Here is a 22,019-nt window from a genome sequence, read left to right on the forward strand (position 1 = left end):
TGAAACGCGGGAATGCTGAATACACGATGCGGAAGCTGCTGGAGCACGCTAATTAGCACACTCCAGCAGACTTGATTCAGTTTGCTCCAATGCATGCTAACTAGCATGTGTCAAAGCATAGCTCTGTCATGTGTACAGTTGCCCATCTTGGACTGCTGAATACAGATAGTGCCAGAGACCATGGCTAGCAACTGAAAAGAATATGAAAGGTTAAAGCAATACATGAGTTCACAACTATTATGTTAATGCAACCTTTAAAGCTGGTGGTGGATGGGTGCAGTGAGAAAAAGATGAAGTCTCATTGCTTCAGGTACAGAGTTAAAACAAGCTGCAGAGGAACACACAGGATAGCATGCAGAACAGCTGCACCTTTTTAAGGTTTTCCTTTCCCTTCCTATATCTCTCTCTGAGTTTGAGGCAAGTTGTGTACGGAACATGTGCAGCCTATGAATTCTCAGACATGCCGGACAATGGCTTCCCTCTCACAGTGGTTTCAAATCACCAGGAAAGCAAAAAAGCTTTTGGTTGTTGCCTAACCCAATTTCCCATCTCAGACAACGACAACATCATCATGATTGCTCACTTGGCCTCTCAGTCCCCAGCTGCTTGAAACACCCTGGCATCTGACCAGGGTCAGCATGGATGGCCAAGTCAGCGAGCTTTTTAGACCGCCTCAGGCACTTGACAGTCTCTGCGGGATTCTGGAAATCAACAGGACTTAGAATGGTTGACCTTTCATTTCCCTTCTCTCTCAGTATTATCTAAGGCTGGAATATGAATTTGATGTTCATCAGAACAACAGCCATGCCAGATGTGGGAAAAAAACCCAAAAAACTTTTAGCTGAGTTCTGGATTTCCTACTTCACTTTGGTGGGAATGGTTTGCGACCTTTTTTGTAGAAAGAAAAATAAGACAGGTGAACCACATTGTCTAAGGCTAACAGACAACACCCTAGTATCTTACAAGCCTGTGAGAGCTGCATGTCCTCTACTGACCTGTGTAGAAAGTAGTGTTAGGAGGTGGTTGGGGCAAGTTTCAGGATGTGAGTCAGCAGCACCTGCACTGGGGAAGGATGGTGGGTGATGAATTAAATGAGAAAAATTCCAGATTTCACAGACAGAGAAAGAGAGAGAAACACACACACACACACACACCAGTTAGAGCACACATCCAAATCCTATCCACTGAACCTCAATTAGCTAAAAATCCTTAGACAGGCATTTCCTCCAGGCCAATCTAGGAAGAACTCCATAGTACCGCTAATTCCAGCAGTTGTTTCATACTTTGCCATGGTTGCCAAAATAACATTCAAAGACTTCTCTCCTTCTTTCAACATGAAAATTAGCAGCATCTGAGCTAGGAACAAACTTATGACTTAATGATATTATAAGATTAAAACCAGTAGCAATCTGCTGAAATATCACTGGCAGAGGCTGTGTTGTATTTCAATTAAATAAGAAATTGTCAAATTGAAGGAATATTCTTGGTCTGCACTCTTCAAGGAATGAAATGATCTTTCATTATGTATTGACATCTACGAATATAAATGAGCTTTACTCAGCCAGACAGAATATTACCATAAGCTAATTAGCAATACACATTTCACATCAATGTTCCTTCTCTTCTTCCGTACTTAACATGGAAAAAAAAAAAAAGAAACAAAAAACCTGAAGAGCATGCGTTAGCCATGCAGTTTATACTCCTTGACAAGGCACTTACAAGGTGCAGGCCATGCATATTTTTTCCCTCTTCTGTGTCTCAGCTTTTTATAAAAGCTGATTTAAAAGGTATATGCTAGCTATTTTAAAGGTTTCCTATAACAGCAAAAGTTAACTATGGGACAACTGCTCCTTTGACATGTGGCTGTTCACCAGCCTTTTTCAACGTACAGAGCATGTACTCCTGTGAAACCTTTAAAAAAATTAAAAAGGCTTTTACTTGGTGTATCAAAATCTAACCGTGTCCGAACCAGCATTTTAACATAATCTGAAGTGCATCCATGTAATCCACCCAGTTTTCCATGCTGGTCATAAGAAAAAAAACCCCAGTCTCTCCCCTAAACATGAATCAATGCAGTGTGTGACTTTAACAAGGTGAATGACAGTAACCCAACAATGAACATTCTTCAAAATAAGCCACTGATAGCTCTCTAGCTAGAACGTATCATTTAGGTTTTATGCAAATGATTGTTAAAACTTCACTTTACTATCAAAACAAGGTAATAAAATTTTTTTTTAAACCCACTTTGTTCCATGGTACCTAATACTACTAATTCTGCTGCTTTTCCATTTGCCCCAACAGTTTCTCAGCATTTCATGCCAACTGATGCAGCACTGCTGCTTTGTGCACAGATAGTTTTGAGGATCCAAGGCTCGCTACTATACTTTTTGCATTTCTTTTATTACTCTTAAATGTTATTCTTTCGGCACCCTTGCCTTGCATCTGAGCATACTCTGCCTTACCTAACAGCGTCTCCAGCACATGCTACTTCATACAGAGTTGTCTCTGCTTTAGAGTCTAATATTTAAAGCATGCAAGTAAATACATGCCAGCCTTTCACTTTGCATATTTGTTATACAAAAGGACAGCCAGAAACAGTTTGCCTCTAACAGGATCTGGGAGAGAAATGGCATGCTGCATGACACACTTTCTAGTCTTGGTCGCTAGTTAATTGGTCAGAAATGCCTTCTAGAAATGTTTAGAAAGGACTGGTAGGGGGCTTGTAGTCCTTTTGAATTTCCTGGTCTTCCTCATGCTTGGCAAGCAGACTGGCTAGCTTCACTGTCCAAGGAAAGTAGAGAATTTGAACGAGCTTGTGCTGCACAGGACTTTGGAACCAGACACATTCCAAGCAAGTGTTGGGAGGGAAGGCCGAGGATCAAAGGGTGAAGGTTCCTCCAGATTCACTGGTCAGCCAGGAAAGCATAACAGATCGTCATGCAGGCCAAGATGATAAACAGAGCTAGGCATTTAGGACGTTAAGAAAGCTGTTACCAAGTTCAAACATAGCAATAGGCTTTCCTCAGGTGACCAAACCATCCATTTGTTAGCATGGAAAAGGCCACATATGGATCCAAAAAAGGGGGATGAAAACAAAGGCACATACTCCTGCAATACATGTGTTAATAACAGTGTACTCCAGAGAAGTTTTATTTCAGGTCTCTATTCAGCAGTGGAGAACCCAAAAAAGATTATCAACAACTAAAACTTCAAGTCTCAACATCATTTGTGTTGGGCTGTCAACAACATTGTCCTGAACTGCACAACAAAAATCATTTGCCCCGGGTTCCATCCCATGGCCTGCAGTCACTTAGGGCTCCTATACACATGAGGAGCCTGCTCAATTAATCGAGTCTGCTGGAGCACGGAAACTGATGTGCTCTGTTCTCCGTCATGTGCATCAGCGTCCCTGCACTGAAAAAATGGTGATGGGGCACTTTCAAATAAAACACGTTTGATGAGCTTTAGTTCAAAGTGCCTCGCTGCCATTTTTTCAGCGCAGGGATGCTGATGCACATGATGTGTAGACGCTTTTAAATTTATGCAGCTCACTAATTAAAGCTCCCAGCGCCATGTGCCAAAACACATGTAAAAATGCCCTTAAACACTATCCGTGGAAAAGTTAAAGTTATCGTGAGCAAGATCTTCAGGGCCAAGCTTACACTGAATCTTTTGATTTGCTTGTATAGGCAATAAACAAAAGCCAGGGGAAAGCATGCACTTTCCAAGCCAACATCATTGTACTTTCTTTAAAAAAGAAACAAAGTTTTCATTAGACTCATCAATATAAGCCATTTTGGGTTAATAAGTTACAAGCCTGCCTTGAAGAGCACAACTTGTTCTGACATGGAGCTGATTGATAGATCGGATTTTTCAGAATCACCAAATACGGTTAAATTGTAAACATCTGACAATGAAACAAATGAGCAGCTTACAGATAAGAGGAAACAAACCTTCCTATTTATTACAGAGATACTTGTTCACAACACTGATTGCCTCTTTGCTGCTAGAGGAGTTTATTTGGCTCAAACCCCTAGTCAGAAACTAACAACTGTGATGCTGTAGCAAAAGATCATTGAATTAAGAAGCTGCTGCTTCTAACCACTGCCTTCACTGCAAATCACTCTGGTTCACAAATTAAGCAAACAACTCTCTCATCCCAGCTGCCAGAGTTACGGATGGAGAAAGCTACATATGCTCAACACTCAGAACAGTTTCTGCTTTTTGAATTCCTCCTGACAACAACCTCTCTCCCCACAAACTATATATTGTTTTTTCTCCTCATTCCCCATAAGACCCTCTGCACCCAAAAGCATTTCACAGAAAAACATAGATAATTCATAGTGTGGTACAGAACAGTTGAGTAGGCCAGATGTGGCCCACAGAGCCATTTTATCCAGCCTGCAGAACCAGGGGGCTTCTGTGGTGTTTCGCCGGTGGAGGGGGTAGGGTGAGGAGCGGGGCTCTGCTCCTGTGACAGCCCTGCAGTCCAGGTTGGAAGCGGTTTGGACTCAGAGCTAAGCCCCGTTAAAGTGCTCCTCTTCCACACCTCTACTGTTGCCAACTCCATCTCAAGAAATTTTGAAAATTTTGCCTAAAATCTTTTCTTTTCTGAAGTCTTGTGGGGCATCGCTATATGGTGACACTCCAGAAAATTAAGCTGAGGTAAAGGCATGTTAGATGACATGAAAGCATAAACGCTCTCTCAAAAGCTGCTGCTGTTTTGGGTTTGTTTTTTTTAAACATACAAACATTATTCTGCAATGAAGATAGGGTGTGCATTTAAAGTGGAACTATTCCAAAATAACTGTATCTAGACAAGCCTCAAGCGGCTCATCCCAATTGCCAGAAGGAACATGAAGAGCTAGTTTTCTATTTGACCAAAAAGATTACTCCCTGTGGCATGCAGAGACAGTGCTTGAGAGACAACTCCCTGCCTTGAAGAGCTTACAATCAAAATTAGATGCTGGAGACAAGGGAAAAAGTGCATAGATGGGGGAAAGGTGAGGTTTACATTTCTACTGGGGCTGTTTTAGATATAAAAACAGCATAGTTTGCATATTAAAGAGTAAAGCCAACCCTATCCAAGAGAGATACTCGTGCATCAATTATCTTCATAGATCATGCCACCAGCTGCTCCTTGCAACAGAAGTGTTTATTTGGACACAACAGTTTGAGGGATGTGAATCTCTTGGGAGGCACTCCATCCCTCTGTACTGCTGGTAAGTATTCAAAACTCTCTGTTCAAAAGCCTTATTCAGCTTCCCCATTAAAAAAAACAAAACATGTCAAAAGCAACATCCCCCCCAAAACAAAACAACACAACTTAAGTGACACCACCAGGTCTGGCTGCTTCAAGTCCCTTTCACTACCACTCTGGGAACCAAAAATTCCCAGAATTCTGTAGTATTTCCAATTACCACATGGAAAGTTACAGTTGAGCAACAGCGAGTCTGCCCAAGGACAGGAGTCTTCCCAAGATGCAAGTGCACTCTCTCTCTCTCTCTCTTTAGTTTTTGTCCTTTGGTGTAGAGAACAAGGACTGGGAGTTTTAAAGGAAATGGAAAATATCCTGGGAAATAGTCGTCACTGACGTGACAAGAGAATCCTCTCCTGTGGGACTGTACCAAAAGAGGGGGGATGGGTGGACAATGAGACTCTTCCCTGGCTTAACCCTTTTGGCCCCCTCTTTCCATTAGCTTTAAAACATTGGAAACATCACCGTCTGGGAAAAAGAATCCCAGTTAAACCGAACTCCAACCACAAACTCATTAAGCAAAGGACAATACCCCCAAAGAGGCTCTTTCACATGGAACTGTTCATTTCCAACAGGAAGATTAACACACGTGTCCATACAACGAAAATCCAACTGACTTGGCTTAATCTTGTCTTCCCACAACAAGAAGCAGGTTCAGGCAAGATACAACTCATCCACTTGTCCACTTCATGCAATTTCTGTCCTCCAGGTCCTAGTGTAGGATGCGTCTGTCTGTGGACCAGCCAAAGTAGAGAAGGAGGTTTCAGAAACTGCATCGGTATTTTGAAAGGTGCCTTTAAAGCCAAAAGAGGTTTTGCCATTTGTTTCAAAACCAACAGGTCCTGAATTTGTAAGGTATAGTTTGAGAAAAGTCACAGCAAGCCTTCTATAAATGGAGAATTGATAACAGAAACGGTGGGCAGGTTGGCTTTACTTGTTTACATCACTTACCTGGCATCACTCCAACTTATAAATCATTTTAAAAGATGCTTTAGGACAGTTCATTCATATTATTCAATGGCACATGAACATTTGCTCAAGCTGGATACAGCCATGCATTGTTATATCCTCCACATATCTGAACACCTTATAGATCAAATTCTATGCATTAGTACTTCAGATACCAGCTAGCTGAAGTTTCCTGATCACCGGCCCTGGTTCTCATTGGGGGATTTCAATCACCCTTACATCTGCTGAGAGGGCAATATTAGCAGTGCACAGGCAATCCAGGAAGTTTCTGGAGTGTTGGGGGACAGCTTCCTGGGACAAGTACTGGAGAGGCCAACTAGAGGCCATGCTCTTCTTGACTTACTTCTCACAAAACAGAGAAGAATTGGTGGGGAATGTAGTAGTGGATGGCAACTTGGGGAGCAGCAACCATGAGATTGAGTCCAGGATCCTGAGGAAAGGAAGGAAGGAGAGCAGCAGAGCAAGGACCCTGGATTCAGAAAAACAGACTTGGACTCACTCAGGGAACTGATGGGCAGGATCCCCTGGGAGGCATCTGGGAGAGCTGGTTGTGTTTTAAAGAAACCTCATTGAGGACACAGGAACAAACCATCCTGATGTTCAGGAAGACTAGCAAGTATGGCAGAAGACCAGCTTGGCTTAGCAGGAAACTGTTCAGTAAGCTAAAACACAAAAACCAAGCTTACAGGAAGTGGTAACTTGGACAAACAACTAGGGAGGAGTATCAGAGTATTGTTCAGGCATGCAGAGATCAAATCAGGAAGACGAAAGCCCAACTGGAGTTGTAGCTAGCAAGGGACATGAAGGGTAAGAAGCATTTCTATAAGTACGTAAGCAGCAGGAGGAAGGTCAGGAAAAAAGTGTGAGTCCCATACTGAATGGGAGAGGCAACCTAGTGACAAGGGATGCAGAAAAGGCTGAAGTGCTCAATGCCCTTTTCACCTCACTCTTCACAGGCAAGGTCAGCTCTCAGACTACTGCACCAGGCATCAGTTTGGGGAGGAGGTGAGCAGCCAACCGTGGTGGAAGAAAAGATTAGGGACTCTTCAGAAAAGTTGGATACCTGAAAGTCTGTGAAGCCAGACGCAATGCACCTGAGGGTGCTGACGAAGTTGGTCAATGTGACTGCTGGCCATTATCTTCAAAAACTCATAGTGACTGGGAGAGCTCCCAGATGATTGCAAAACGGGCACATATACTGCCCATCTTTAAGAAAGGAAAGGAGGAGGATCCGGGGAACTACAGACCAGTCAGCCTCACCTCAGTCCCTGGAAAAATCATGGAGCAGATCCTCAAGGAATCCATTTGTAAGCACTTGGAGGAGAAGAGGGTAATCAGGAACAGTCAGCATGGAGTCACTAAGGGAAAAAGTCATGCCTGACCAACCTGATTGCCTTCTATGAGGAAATGACTGGCTCTGTGGATATGGGGAGAGCCTTTAGCAAGGCTTTTGATATCATCTCCCAAAACACTTTCACAAGCAAGCTAAGGAAGGATGGGTTGAATGATCTGTAAGATGGACAGAAAACTGGCTGGATCATCAGGCTCAGAGGGTAGTAATCAATTGCTTGATGTCTAGCTAGCAGCTGGTATCAAGTGGAGTGCCCCAAGGCTCAGTCCTGGGGCTGGTTTTGTTCAGTATCTTCATCAATGACCTGGAAAATGGAATAGAGTGCACGCTCAGCAAGTTTGCGGGTGACACCAAGCTGGGGGGAGTAGTAGATACGCTGGAGGGCAGGGCTAGGATTCAGAGAGACCTAAACAAACTGGAGGATTGGGCCAAAAGAAAGCTCATGAGGTTCAACAAGAACAAGTACAAAGTTGGGCACTTAGGATGAAAGAATCCCATGCACTGCTACAGGCTGCGGGCTGACTGGCTAAGCAGCAGCTCTGCAGAAAAGAACCTGGGGGTTACAGTGGACAATAAGCAGGATGAGCCAACAGTGTGCCCTTGGTGCAAAGAAGACTAATGACATACTAGGCTGGGGTAGGCAACATTTTTTGACCAGAATGCCGAAAACCCCACAATGTCTACTTCGGAAGGTGCTGGAGTGCTGACATGCCAGAGCCCGGAGCAGCTGTTTGCAGCCTCCCGACTGCAGCCAGCCCATGGAGCCTGGTCTGCTTGGGAGCAGCCTGGGCTCCGTGCCTGGCAGCAGCTGCTTACAGCTTGGGCTGGCGGTGGTGTGCTGAGCAAAATGGACTTGCATGCCATGCTTGGCGCACGTGCCAGGGGTTGCTGACCCCTGTACTAGGCTGCATTAGTAGGAGCATTGCCAGCAGATCGAGGGAGTGATTGTTCTGCTCTATTCAGCATTGGTGAGGCCACATCTGGGAGTACTGTGTTCAGTTTTGGGCCCCCCCTTACGGAAAGGATGTGGACAAATTGGAGACAGTCCAGCAGAGGGCAATGAAAATGGTTAGAGGGCTGAGGCACATAACTTAAGGAGAGGCTGAAGAAACTGGATTTATTTAGTTTGCAGAAGAGAAGACTGAGGGGGGTGGGATTTGATATCAGCCTTCAACTACCTGCAGGGTGGTTCCAGAGAAGATGGAACTAGACTGTTCTTAGTAGTGGTAGATGACAGAACAAAGAGCAATGGTCTTAAGTTACAGCAAGGGAAGTTTAGGTTAGATATTAGGAAAAACTTCCTTACTAGGAGAGTAGTAAAGCACTGAAATGGGCTACCCAGAGTTTGTGGAATCTCCACACTTGGAGTTTTTTTAAGACCCAGCTAGACAAAGCCTTGGATGGGGTTGATCCAACTGGAGATGGTTCTGTTTTGAGCAAGGGGGGTAGACTAGATGACCTCCTGAAGTCCCTTCCAACCCCAGCTTTCTATAATTCCCTGCTACACCTTCAAGCACACACAGCATATGTTCTGAATGTTACTAATTGATCAATGTAATCTCTGATCCTGCAAACACCTACAGCCACGCTTAGCTGGACACACCTGAATAGACCCAATGCATTAGTACAAACAAAGGTCCCCCCTACTCAGGTTTGTCACTGGAGGCATTCCCTAAATCTGTTCTGAAGAGTTCTCTTCACCCAGAGCAAGTATCTGCTCCCTGCCCACTTCATGAGCAAATACAGTGTTAAACTTTATCAGTTACAAATGGAAGGGAAACAGGCTTTTGTGCCTGGACAATCATTTAATAGCAGTTTTACAAAAGTGTTCAAAGCAGAACTACCACAATAAGATGATGGTGATGTACTTAGAGGAAGAAGTCATTCCACATCTGAAACTCTCAATGACAGATATGCTACAAGCCCCTGCCAAATACTGCTGTCTTCTAATATTGTTTGGAATGAACAGCAACTTCTTTGTGCAGAACTTATACAGGAATATCCAATAAGTGTACCTTTCCCTGAGCATGTTTCAGAGGTATGCAGGGGCTCTCCCTCACAAATAGTGTTCTAATGACCTCAGGGGAAAAAAAAGGCCAAAGAATGAAACAACTGCCTATGCACATTGCTATGCAAATAGCTGTGTTGATAAAGGAGGAAGAAACAAACAAACTCACACAGCATTACAGTACAACTACGACCATTTGTATTCCTGTCCAAGGGACTTGCAAGATCTTTATTTTAAAGAAAACAAAGAAACGGATGTCTTTCATCGTTATCTCTATTGTGAGAGATTCCTTTATAAACACATTATATTTTGAGTTTATAAAAGTTTTAAGATCTGTTTTCAGTCAACAGGAAAACAGTTAAAAATGTCATCTCAAACAAGATCTTAGTGAGAGCCTGTTGCAGTCAGCCTAGTTCTGGCTTGAATACTACTACTGATTTTAGCATTCCTAAGAATTAATTCAAAATCTGCAGCATTTATTGAGAGCAGGGAGGTGGGGGAGACAAGTGCCCTCATGAAAATGTATCTGTCGCAAAAGAGTTTCCGAGTTATTTTCAACAATATCCTGCAGACTATGATTAAAAATTCCTGCCCTCCGTTTCATAGACCAAGCAAAACTCTTCGCCTCAATCGCATGCTTTTAGGAAGAAAAAACCCCACAAAAAACACATTTGCCTTCATTGATGCCTGGCTTCGTGAACTAAACAAGATGGATGAGCACCTTTAACCACTGTCATACAGGATGAATGCATCCCAAAAGGAAGCACAGTATTTGGCCACCTAGATAAGAAATAGCTATGCCAAATTTCAGGCATACGTGTTGCTGTTTCAGCATGTACACCAAGTGCACAATTCTGTTGTTTCTCTCCGGAAGATTACACTTCAGTAATTTTTTTTACTCTTATTTTTGCATCAAATAACCATGAGGCTATGGTAGGAAATATAGCAGTACTCTAAGTCACCCATATTTTTAGAAGCCTCACAATTTCAAGCAGTTGCAAGGCAAGTTCCAAGTCTCAGATTGGTTAATGGCTTAATTAACGATATGAAAAAAAGGGAGACTTAGGAACAGATTTTCTCCTCCACCAAAAAAGAAAATGCATATTTCCTGCCCGTGTTCCAATTCTGTATGTTTCAGTAGGTTTCCTTTCATTTCAATCCCATGAAATAGGCAGGTTTAGGCTCCCTCAACCAGAGGATTCACTTACTACAGGGTCACAGTGCCTGAGCACACCTGTTCTGCCACCCATTTCTGTTAGCAGATTATCTCATTTGGGAACCCTGCTGTTAGCTGCCTCCCTTCACAGGGCAGTCCAATATCAGCTGTGGAAGGAATTCAGTAAGAATGACTGTTTTGTGAAACAGGAGAGCGAAGGAAGTCTACCTTTAAAATAAACTCCTAAATTTTGGAATATTTGTAGGTTAAAGTGCACATCCAACAATGACATGATTTAAATATATAGGAAGGTCAGAAGTGCAGCACAGAAAGGGAAATGAAGTTGAAAGAGGTAACTGAAACAGCTCGATTACCACTCAGCAATACAAATGAGTGTCACGGTCCCTCCTGGGCAAGAGGGCTTTGCTCTGTTTGTATATTAATCTCTTGGAGGCCTATCAATATTTTCACAGTATGTGCTGCATAAGACCTGTGTTTACGTGACATACGTCATGGACAGTTAAAATTTTCCTGTAAAGTCATAATTCATAGAACAAACAAAAAAGCATGGGATATTAATGGAAAGAGACCAAAGAGGTGATTTCCTTTTGTGGTTGCCTGCAGAGTTAAACAATAACCTGCTGAATTGTGAGCTTTAGTTAACTGGAACTGTTCTGTCCTTACAGTATTGAAAACTGAAATGTACCAACTTGTAAATTCCACACATGGGTAAATCAAATTCCTTCAATTAGCACTGAATTCCCCCCTCCCACTTGCTTGTGAGGCTTAAAAGGCAAACACCTTTCTGTAGGCTATTGCTTTTTTTGTCAGAGTGCACTGACTACAAGTTTTGTCAGGTGATGTGAACGATTTCTTCTCATTTTTTCTTTTTGTAGAGATACTAGCTCCCACCTAGAAAAGTATCTGAGAAAGCTACCCCACTTCTTTTTTTTAAATCAGAGCAGAACAGTTTCAGAGTGAACACTCTGAATAGTCATGCAGGGCTCCAAGCATCATTCCCTTGTTTTTGTGATTAACATGCAAATAAAACTATTTCCTCAAAGACAATCTTACACGAAGACAGGAAATAAAAGACAAATGAAGCAGGAGGTTAAACACACTAGTGAAAATATAGTGAACCACTCTGTGGATGTACTCTTGCAGAAGTAGGTGACCCAAGTTTGCTTAATTCTGAAGTTAATGCACAGGAGTACTAAGGTCACTTCATTTTGGAAAGAGCACATTCAAAAAGGGTTTAATATACTGAACTTCACATCTTCACTTAACTCAGATTAACTTTTGAACAGTCCAGTGTAGACATGCTTTTGGCACATCTATCTTTTATAGGAAGAAGGATTGTTTCAGCTGAGACAACACAAGGAGCTGGGAAGAATCACTGGAAGATTAGATAGCAATGTTGTCATATCACAGTACAAACATGGTGGGTAACAGTTAACCACCACCCCTTTCAGGCAACTTTAGTAAATGCTGCTGGCCCCATTTTACAGATAAGGAAATGAAGGTAGAAAGGTCAAGTGACTTGTTCAAGCCCACACAAGTCAGTTACCCTGACCCAGACTACCTAAATGAGACAACTGCACAGTGGTAAAAACAGATATGATTTAAATTGATTTAGAAATCAGACACAAATGTAGCTGAGAAGATTGTTTCAGTTTGACAGTAACTTATTTCAAATATTCTTAAACCATAATTTTGATTTCAAAATTTTGAAAGTCATTGGGTTTGTACCAATTTAACTAAAAAGAAAATAATGAATATTGTTTTTTAAAGGAAATAATATCATTAAAGTGATGAACTTTCTTCCTTAGATAATGCCTCAGAAGCTCTGAGCTGCTAGGCAAAAGTTCATTTTACTAGATCTTTTTACCAACTAGTATTATGCAGACGGGGTATTATGGACCATGGAGGCAACACGTGGCTGCAAAAAGGAGGCAAAACTGAAGAGTAGCTTTGATATAACTGTAAAGCCTTCAATTCTGAACATCAAATTTGTGAATTATATTCAAGGTCTTACTGTCTGGGTGCATTAATTAGTGTTCTCTCTCCCACTTTGTATTTAAAAACAAAGAGATACAGTTTGAAGTTAGAAGCTAACACAGACATAGCAATTTTCAGTGAGAATCTATTCAGTTTTGAAGTACAAAAGATGATAGTTTGTCTAATGTCTGCCAATCCAAAACCTACAGCAGAACAAGCCAAAAAGAACCTGAAAAAAAGCAAACAAACAAAAAACGAAAAACACAATGATTTTTCTCCTCCCCCCCCCCCCCCTTTTTTTTTTTAATTAAAAAAAAAAAGCAGAGGTAGGGTCTGGGGACTGTATCTCCACTAACCATGTCAGAAGGAGGACACAAAAATAGTAGCCACACAATTCTGTTAAGTACACACATGAAAAAATAAAATGTTGCTCCTTTCCTATAGTGTTGCAGCATTTGTGCAGCTAAACAAAAACATGATCATTTGACCTGCTAAAACACAGACAGGAAGGTGATAGCAATTTTATCAAGTAACTTTTTCAACTACAAAACACAGGCATGTGTCATGCTGCACACTCTAGAAGCTGGAGCTGCCAGTGGGGTCGAACTTGTGTGGCAGGTGTGCCACAAAGTAGCCACATACCCTCCCCAAATGCTACTCCAATCCCCTTCCCCTGCACAATGTGCCGCTCTGCTTTCTATTCCTAGCCCTGTGCTCTACCTTATCTGCTGCTCCGCATTCTTCTTCCTTCCTTGTGCTCCCTGCCAGATCTGCTGCTCTGCCTTCTGCTTCCTGCCTTATCTTCACTGTGCTGCCTGTCCCCACCCCAATCTGCTGCATGCCACACAGTGACTGCCCATACTACTTGTGATACTCATGCCACAGGTTGGCCACCCAGGTTTGGTTGTGGTTGTCTAAGTTCCAAAGATGCCACCTATGCACACATTGCATTTTATATCTGAGCATGTCGTTTAAATGCTTTGGCAGTCATCCTGCATGCATAGTCCTAACTGTGAGTGGCATTTTTGGGACTTATACAACCATGAGGATGACCAAATTTATACATGTCTAGAGAAGAATGGAATGCCACCTTCAGTATCTAGATATAGTACTTTTAAACTTACCTGGTTAAGTACCATGGAAATACTTTTGTTAATAAATCAAGCAACAAAGTCTTTTGACAGTTCTTCCTAGACAACTCTTGTTACATAGTGTTCCAAACATGAGAGGGGAAGGGAAGCAAGTTTCCAAAGTCAACAGCAGCAGGATGCATTTTAAGAGCACCAGGTGATGGTTTTATTTTAACAGGAGTAGAGAGAAAGAAATTCCACAGAAACTTATTTCAGATTTCTGTTATCATACATCCAGATCACCCATGCCTTGACTAAAGTGATTCCAGTTTATTAGGGCAAAATATAGAACTATAGTAAATACTTGGCATGCTACTACTTCCTCCAATTCGGGTACAGTACTCAACTCTGAATGCTTTCAAAATAAAAGACGCATAGCTTCGATGAGGGTTTGTATATGGTCACATCTATCCTGGCACAGTTCTGTAGCATAGGCACAGCAGTCAGGTGTGTGATCCTGGATCCAAGTAGATAATCCAGAAAAAATCCAGGCACTGTTAAACTAGTAAAACTACACTTTTACTGGTATAAGTTGTTTTGCTCAGTTCTGAAGGTCTGGGGAATAAAAGTTAACTGGTAAGAACAAAACTTTGCAACGAATAAGAGGAATATACATTGGGAACATTTTACTAGTAGGGCTGTATGGATAAAATGCCTCCAGTATACATGCAGAAAAACAAACACACACCATCACTCAAAACTCTGTCTTATGCCCTCTTACTATGTCTGGGATTGTCAAGTTATTAATACTGAATTCTGTGTTCTTCCCTACATGAATGAGATGTTCTCTAGGCCAACGGTTTTCAAACTTACAAAAGCCATGGAACCCTTTCAATATCACTTCTTCTGCTGCAGAATCCCAACCCTATGCCGTGAGTTGACATGGAGCCAGAAAGACCTGGCCTGGCAATGGTGGTGCACTACCTCCTGGCCCACTCTGCCATCTCTTTGCAGAACTCCTGATGACATATTGCAAATCCCAGGGTGCCATGGGACACAGTTTGAAAACTACTGCTCTAAGCTAAAGAGCTTCTCATCTAAAAGCCAGACCACAGAGACAGAAAAGGAAAAGATACACAGAAGGATTTTTTTTTTTTTTAGGCAGTATCTTTAATTTTGTATCATATTCAGTCCTTGGGCAGGAACCCATGATAAACAAGTTGTCACATTGAACTGGGATATATCCTGTGGAAAATACTTTGTGTAAATAAATTAAAAGCCATTCTGTTTGACTGCAACAGCTTTAGCAAGCTTACTCTCACAGCTTGAAGTTAGCTTTAAAGTTTGGCCTATAATTGTTTTTACTGTAATGTTAAACTAACACTTCTCAGTGGTTAACTAGATGTCAGTCTTCATGTTGAGCTTTAGAAATGCAAAGTTCTTTCATGCTGGCTTCAACATGTTGTTAAAAGACAAAACTAGATTTGCCTTGTTTTTAGCAGGGCTGCATCATGCAAGATCTCTGAAAATTTGTTCTTCAATGTAAAGTTACGTCATGTTGCATTGCTACATCAGGTGTCAGAAAAAGGGATATTTTCATAATGATCTCTGAGACTGCTGGCTTTCCGGGAAAATAAGAATTTCTTATGGGGGAGGAGGCTGGGGAGCAAGGACTAAGTGGGTGCAGAGTAGTCAAAATTCCCAACGTAAGTTATTTTAGTCATTTAAGGCAGACAATACACAGACAGGCAAGACTGGATTGTTACTATAAATTTTAGCATGAATGAGAATTGGACCTATGAAGTATACCCCTTATTCCTTGGCTGCTTTTGTTTGGCAACCCAGAACACTTTTTGTTTTGTTTTGTTTTTTAAATACTACTATCTAAAATCCAACCATTCTCTCCTGGAGGCTTCCTGGAGTAGAAAAATATATGCCAGTATTCTCCCAAGAAGTTTTGAAGCAGTTTTGAAGCATTACATTGTGATTCAAGTTTCACTGACCTTGTTGTAATTGAGTAGAATTATATCAGTGAGAGAAAGAGATTAGATTCAGTCCTTTAGTGTTTATTAAATTAAATGCACACCTTGTAGAGTTGTGTGGGATGGAAAAGTTTGAAAAGCTCCTTTCAGACCTATGCTAGTAAATACTCTTTACCAGAGGTAGGAAAGCTCAGAAGAGAGGTCAGTTTCTTTACCTTATTACTCCCTGTGATTTAAATGTTTGGCTTAAGTAGCCAATTTGTCCCATTCCCATTTGAAAACAGGTGTTCTCTTCCAGAGGTAGCTATTTTCCATATTATAGAACCTATGCTAAGGTTGAGGATTTAAACTGGAGAAGTCAGCACAGTCAGCCTGGTGACTGAACACTTACCAGGAGTTAAAAAGAAACAAAACTGTACAGAATACTGCCAAGTTTTGAGGTGTAGTTCTCAATTTCTAGAAACTAAGATAACATAACAAGCCAGGTCACTGAAGTACTACAGAGAAGCACAGCATGACTTTCTTTATTGAGAGCTTTGGTGTAAGTTTCAATCCTTTCTTTCTGAAGCTGTGATATCCCCAGCAAGGTTATTTTGTTCAAACTCCCTGAAAGCCTCATTAACAAAAGTAAAAATGATATTACTTTTGCTAGGAAAGAAAATAAATAAATAAGAAAAGGAACAATTAAGCAAAGAGAATTTTGCTTCTGTTTCCTCATTTGTCGTGAACTTTCGTGCTGTCAGTAGCAAGGATTCTCAAAGATCTTCACATTGCAGACGTCATCTTAATACTAAACTGCCTCGTGGACATACTTCCTTACCCAATTGTTACCATGCAAAACACTTCTATCCATTCAACATTGCAACAGAACCTTGTGGTATCCACTGGAAGTTATTAGCATACCACATATGATTTTAAGTTATAGAAATCTAACATACGTCTATCAATCCTGGTTTTGTCTCTCAGTGTAGAATAATTCCCAATATTCCCAGGTACTTAAGAAATCCCCATATGTCAGCTTCAGCAGAAATCATATTTTCTTTACAAATAGTCTAAGGGCCAAACATTTAAGACCATATTCAAATTCAATGTTAAAACAAAACAAACACACACTCATACTTAAACAGATATAAGCTTCTGCTAACGACTTAGATGCTTCCCTGGAATTTTACACTGTAGTAAAAGAATTGGTACACTGCAGAGTACCAATTGCATAACAGTGTTTCAGGCTGGAATAAATCCAAAGGTTCACATGCGAGTTAATGTCTGTTGAACTGTGCATATTTCTAAGACTGGTAATGTTTTCCGTATACTTGGAAGATACCCTTATATATCTAAAATGAATTGCTATTTAAAAGGTGAAAGAAAACATGCAATATTTATACTTAGGGACATGTAGCAAAAGAAACAAAAATACTGAGAGGAGGGAAAGCTGAGCAATCCTTGAATCATCTAGCTGCTATAATGAAAAGAGGAATCAACTAGCAAGAAGTTGCTGGCTTCCGTGTATTACCCTTTCTTTTCTTCCTTTCCTAGCCACCCTGTAACTGTAATTTTTGTGGTTACTCAGCAAGTGCCTCTACATACTACTGGAAGAGGAAACCATTACTCTGCTTAGTAGTAATATCTTCCATTTAATCTGTCCTCAGACTAACAAAAGATCATCAAAACCATATAGGACAAAAACAGACTCACTCAAATGAGCCAGAAGCCCTTCTTCAAGCACATGAGTTCAGCTGCAAGTTTCTGTTCAGACTAGGTCCTGAAACTGCATTCTCTCAATGTTCCTTGGTCAGAAGAGAGAAAACAGCTGCTAGGACACCTATCCAAATGACCAGCTGACCATATTACAGCAAAGTGGAGTACACACTTTTAAACTCCGTGCAAATAAAGCCAAGCCGCTCAGAAATGTAAGTCTTACAAGATATTTTTGGCAAAGTAAAACAAGTGCATCTCCTTTAGCTGTACATTAGGCTGAAAGGTCTGGGACCTTACAAGCAGGTAGTGTGTAGCAAAGTTATCACAAAAAGATTGATTACAACAGTCAGACTCTAACAACTTGCTCTAGGGCAGTCGTTAGATAAGCCACAACTACTGTTGCAAAATTACTCTCTCTCACTCTTACGTGTGCGTGCGCTCAACTTTTCAAACAAAAGCTACTCATGCTTACACTGTCTTGACAGCCCAAAACGAAAATAGCAATCATCACAAATGTATAAATCACTCTCAGGGTACATCTACATCAGTGATGAAAAGCTTGCGTTTTTTAAATGCGCACCCTGACACTTCTTTAATAATCTCAGTGTAGGCACAGCAAGTGACTGTTGTGTTAAGACACACAAACCTCACCCCTGCTTACATGCCACACTAGCCAGTGGCCTGTGATAGAACAAAAGAAACATGCAAATAAATGCAAATCTGTAGCTGGCAAATTATAACGGTTTTAACGATAAAACCAGATTTTGTGGACAGTCTCGCTGTTTACTCCCAAATGATCAGTTTAGCAATACATTGCAGGTGTGTGCACAGCCAGCTGAGGACTCCAAGCCAGGCTGCTGCATCTGGGGTTTGTGAACAAAGAGAAGCCAGCCTCTGCTTAGTCATTTAATGCCAGATCCCACCCACCCCCTCTCTTACTTCCCCTCCATGGCTCCTTTGCTGTTACCATCCCCACACTGCACTCTAAGTGCATAAAAGAAGCTCCTTGGCTTTTTTCCCCGGGAGGTTAAAGATAGAGACCAGCAAAGCCACATGCATTTTTTCTCAAAGGAGGAGCACAGCCTCCCAGCCTGTAGTCTACTCTCCTATTGTCCACACCCAGTAAAGAGATACACAGTAGTTACAGCTGCTCCTTCTCTTGAAGCAGCTCCTGGACAAGATCTTGTGGTAGCTGGGTCCCTGGTTGAGAACCACTGCTCTGAATGGTGGAAGTAGGAGAGGGGAGCAAGAAATAAGAGTTAGTAGGCATCACAAAAATAATCATCCTCAAATGAGGCAGCGATAAGCTCTCAGCATGATCCGTGAGTGTACAGCATTTTGTGCTATCTTGCCTTAGCATCCCTCTGCTGTCCCAGTCTCTGGTTCTGTTTTAGTTTATAAGGCATAAAGATTGGACCAAAGCAGCTTTCATCTGACATAATATTAAATGGATAAATGTGTAGAGTTTTGTTGTTACAGATGGCCAAAATCTAGACTTTAGATGTTTCTCCCTTGTTGAAGCCAACTCAGACCCATTTGTTTATTGATTTTTTGCACCTACGGCAACCTCAGAAAACAGACTAGTTTGTATGTTTGCTGTGGCACATATGTATGTCTTAAAGGTTTGCATCTTGTATCTGTGCAGTTAGAAAGGGCCACACAATCTTGGGGTCGATGAATAGGTAACATCAGAATCCCTCCAGTCTTTACCAATTTGTGCAAATGTGCCCAACTCCCACTTCTCTGAGAAGGCAACACAACTCTAGATAAGGTTTTGTAACATCAGCCCCACAATAAGGGCTCTTTAGCCAGATAAGTGTGGAGAAGGAACTAGAGACTTGCACAATAAGTGAAAAGGGACTTTCAGAAATGCTCATGCTGGGATGACTCCAACCCCATTTGAATCTCTAGGCTTTGCAATTAATTTATATTACTTCTCTGATTTTTCTCACTACTTACTGCTTTCTTAAGGAAAGGACAGCATACACAGCAGCAGCTTTCAGAAGCTATTTAGCTTCTTGGGGCCTCTTGACTTAATGTAACCCAACGCAAGATAAGATACTAACTGAAGAAGGGCAGAAATAAAAGCAGAACTGCTAGGACAAGAAGTGGTAGGGAATGTTCTCCCTTTTTAAACTCAGATTTTTAATTCTTTAATATTTTATGCAGAATTATCAAAAGCTACAATCATGCTTGTGATAAGAAGATACTGCCAACACGCATAAGAGCATAACAAACCACCAGTTGATCAAAGAACAGAAAGTAATACAATCTTACAGCCAGCCATGTTTTTGCTCAAGGAGCCTGAACCTGAGATGAAGTGGCAAATATGAGACGCACAAAACTGTGCTTTCAGATGTGCACCATCTTACCAATTTCAGTGGGTCCAGGAGCAGGTTCTCTCTCAGAGTGCTTAAATAGCAGAAATAAGAATAATGAACAAGCCTGCTATACTAGCCAATCAAACCACTGAAACTGAGGAAACTGTTCTCAAAGGAAAGCTTGTAGACCGGGCTGTCCTGTATCCATAAAACATTCAACCATAGGATTAAGCCCTATTGAAGGTCAGTGGAATTTGAAGTTAAGTGTTACATGTTTTTCTCAAATACCATTTTGAAGACAAATTCCCAAATTAACACTTAAAAACAAATCAATCATATTCTTAAACCAAAGCTGTTGGAGGAAAAAAACCCCTCAGATACGTAGGAAAAAAGGAGATATGGGAAGCTTGCCAAATGTGGGTAAAGAATTCAAGGATTCTTTTTTTTCCCCCTACTTTTACACATAAATGTGTATTGGAACACCAAATTCTCTGATAACCTGAAACGTCTTAGATAAGAAATAAAAAATTAAATCCATATAATCAATCTGCCACTAAATATTCAACACAGACTATGTTTGGCCTCTGAAAACCAGGTCAACTAGATTTGCAGTTTGGTTAGTATTTTTCAAAGACATATGGTAGGACTTGGTGTTCCTGTAAGAAACTGCACTATTTTAGAGGCTACTATGGTAATCCTTCCAGAAGTCTATCATAGGGTTGAAATGCAAGAATTTTACAAGTACAGCACAATGTCATGATCTCTATGCAGACTATGAAAACAGCTTTTCTTTGAACAAGATATGAGCCTTCAGCCATGTGTCTTAACTATGTTTATTTGGTTACTTTTTACACGAGAAGAGTTGGCTGTTTTCTCCCGAGCCTTCACATTTGCTTGACACTAAGCAAGATACTTACTGAGTTAGTTGCAACACAAATTGTTTTTGGTAGTGCATCATTTACATTGACATTAGTAAGAATGATTACCCTATAGACTTAACAGCATTGGGGAAAAATCAATCAAAGTAAAAACAAAAACAGAACTCTTATTTATTGCGAATGTAATATTTTGTTCCAGAACAAAGATCAGTGAAACATGAATGTAACACTGAATTTTAATCAGAGCCAGAAGCAGAGGTATGATGCATGGTAGTATGATATAAAGCATTATTTCCTGAAATAACTGAAGAACAGTACATTAGCAGCATTCAAACCTAAGTCTGTACTAATGAAGTTAAGATCTGTAGTTCTTTGCTGATGGGTGACAAGCCATGGAGTCTGTAACAGTCAATGAATTCGTCCACCTTGTCTAATCCAACATGAAGCATGTTTAAACAACACAGTAATCAAAATTAAAACTGCATGTGGTACTACCTGTACACACACAGAAATCTTATAAAAAACTACTGTCTTCCACCAGTAAATTCTCTCTCCCAGTTTTCCTAGTATAGCTGTTCTCTACAAAGGCTCATGAGAGAGCGCAACCTAGCAGTTAGTAGGAAGACAAAAGTTGTGGGTTCTATTCCTAGCTCTGCAACCTCAGACATGACACTCTCCAACTCCTTAGTTGACCTATTTAAAAATATGTAACAATATTTACTTCTGGGGGTAAGTCTTAATTTGTATTTTAATATTTTGGGATGAAAGGCACTAAATCAGACTTGTATTTAAAAAAAGATTTTGCTTAAGCAACTACTTGTCCCTTTCCTATGGATATTGTTCAGGTTTATAAGGTCTACCCACAGAGACTTTAGATATATTCTATGTAATTCAACTAAGAAGTGTATGTTGCCCAAGTCTTTTTGCTTTGGGAAGACAGCAATACCCTGGAATTCATAGATTTCATAGACATCAGGGCTGGAAGGGACCTCAGAAGATCACTGAGTCCAGCCCCCCGCCCAAAGGGCAGGAAGTCAGCTGGGGTCATAGGATCCCAGCAAGATAAGCATCCAGTTTCATCTTGAAGGTGTTCAATGAAGGCGCTTGAACCACCTCTTGTGGCAGGCTGTTCCAGACCTTGGGGGCTCGGACAGTAAAGAAGTTCTTCCTTATGTCCAGCCTGAAACGATCTTGAAGTAGTTTGTGACCATTCGACCTCGTCATCCCTTGGGGCGCTCTGGTGAATAAACGTTCCCCCAGATGCTGGTGGTCACCCCTGTTAAACTTGTAGGTGGCCATCAGATCACCCCTGAGCCTACGCTTTTTCAGGC

General features: G+C 41.1%; 1 protein-coding gene across 3 annotated transcripts in view; it reads right to left on the bottom strand.

Moving 5' to 3' along the window:
• The window catches only part of KCNK5 (potassium two pore domain channel subfamily K member 5), a 56,252-nt gene that overhangs the window by 19,733 nt on the left and 14,500 nt on the right, over window positions 1-22,019 (bottom strand). The window contains exon 1 of one of the 3 annotated variants that reach the window (XM_025197819.1): window positions 5,875-6,523. The exons of the other annotated variants lie outside the window; for them this stretch is intronic. Within the exon in view, the coding sequence (XP_025053604.1) occupies window positions 5,875-6,078 (204 nt within the window). The 5' untranslated portion in view covers window positions 6,079-6,523. Of the gene's footprint in view, window positions 1-5,874; window positions 6,524-22,019 lie in introns of those variants that run through there. 3 annotated transcript variants of the gene reach the window in all.

Source organism: Alligator sinensis, unplaced genomic scaffold (assembly GCF_000455745.1).
Source record: "Alligator sinensis unplaced genomic scaffold, ASM45574v1 scaffold198_1, whole genome shotgun sequence".
Lineage (NCBI taxonomy): Eukaryota > Metazoa > Chordata > Crocodylia > Alligatoridae > Alligator > Alligator sinensis.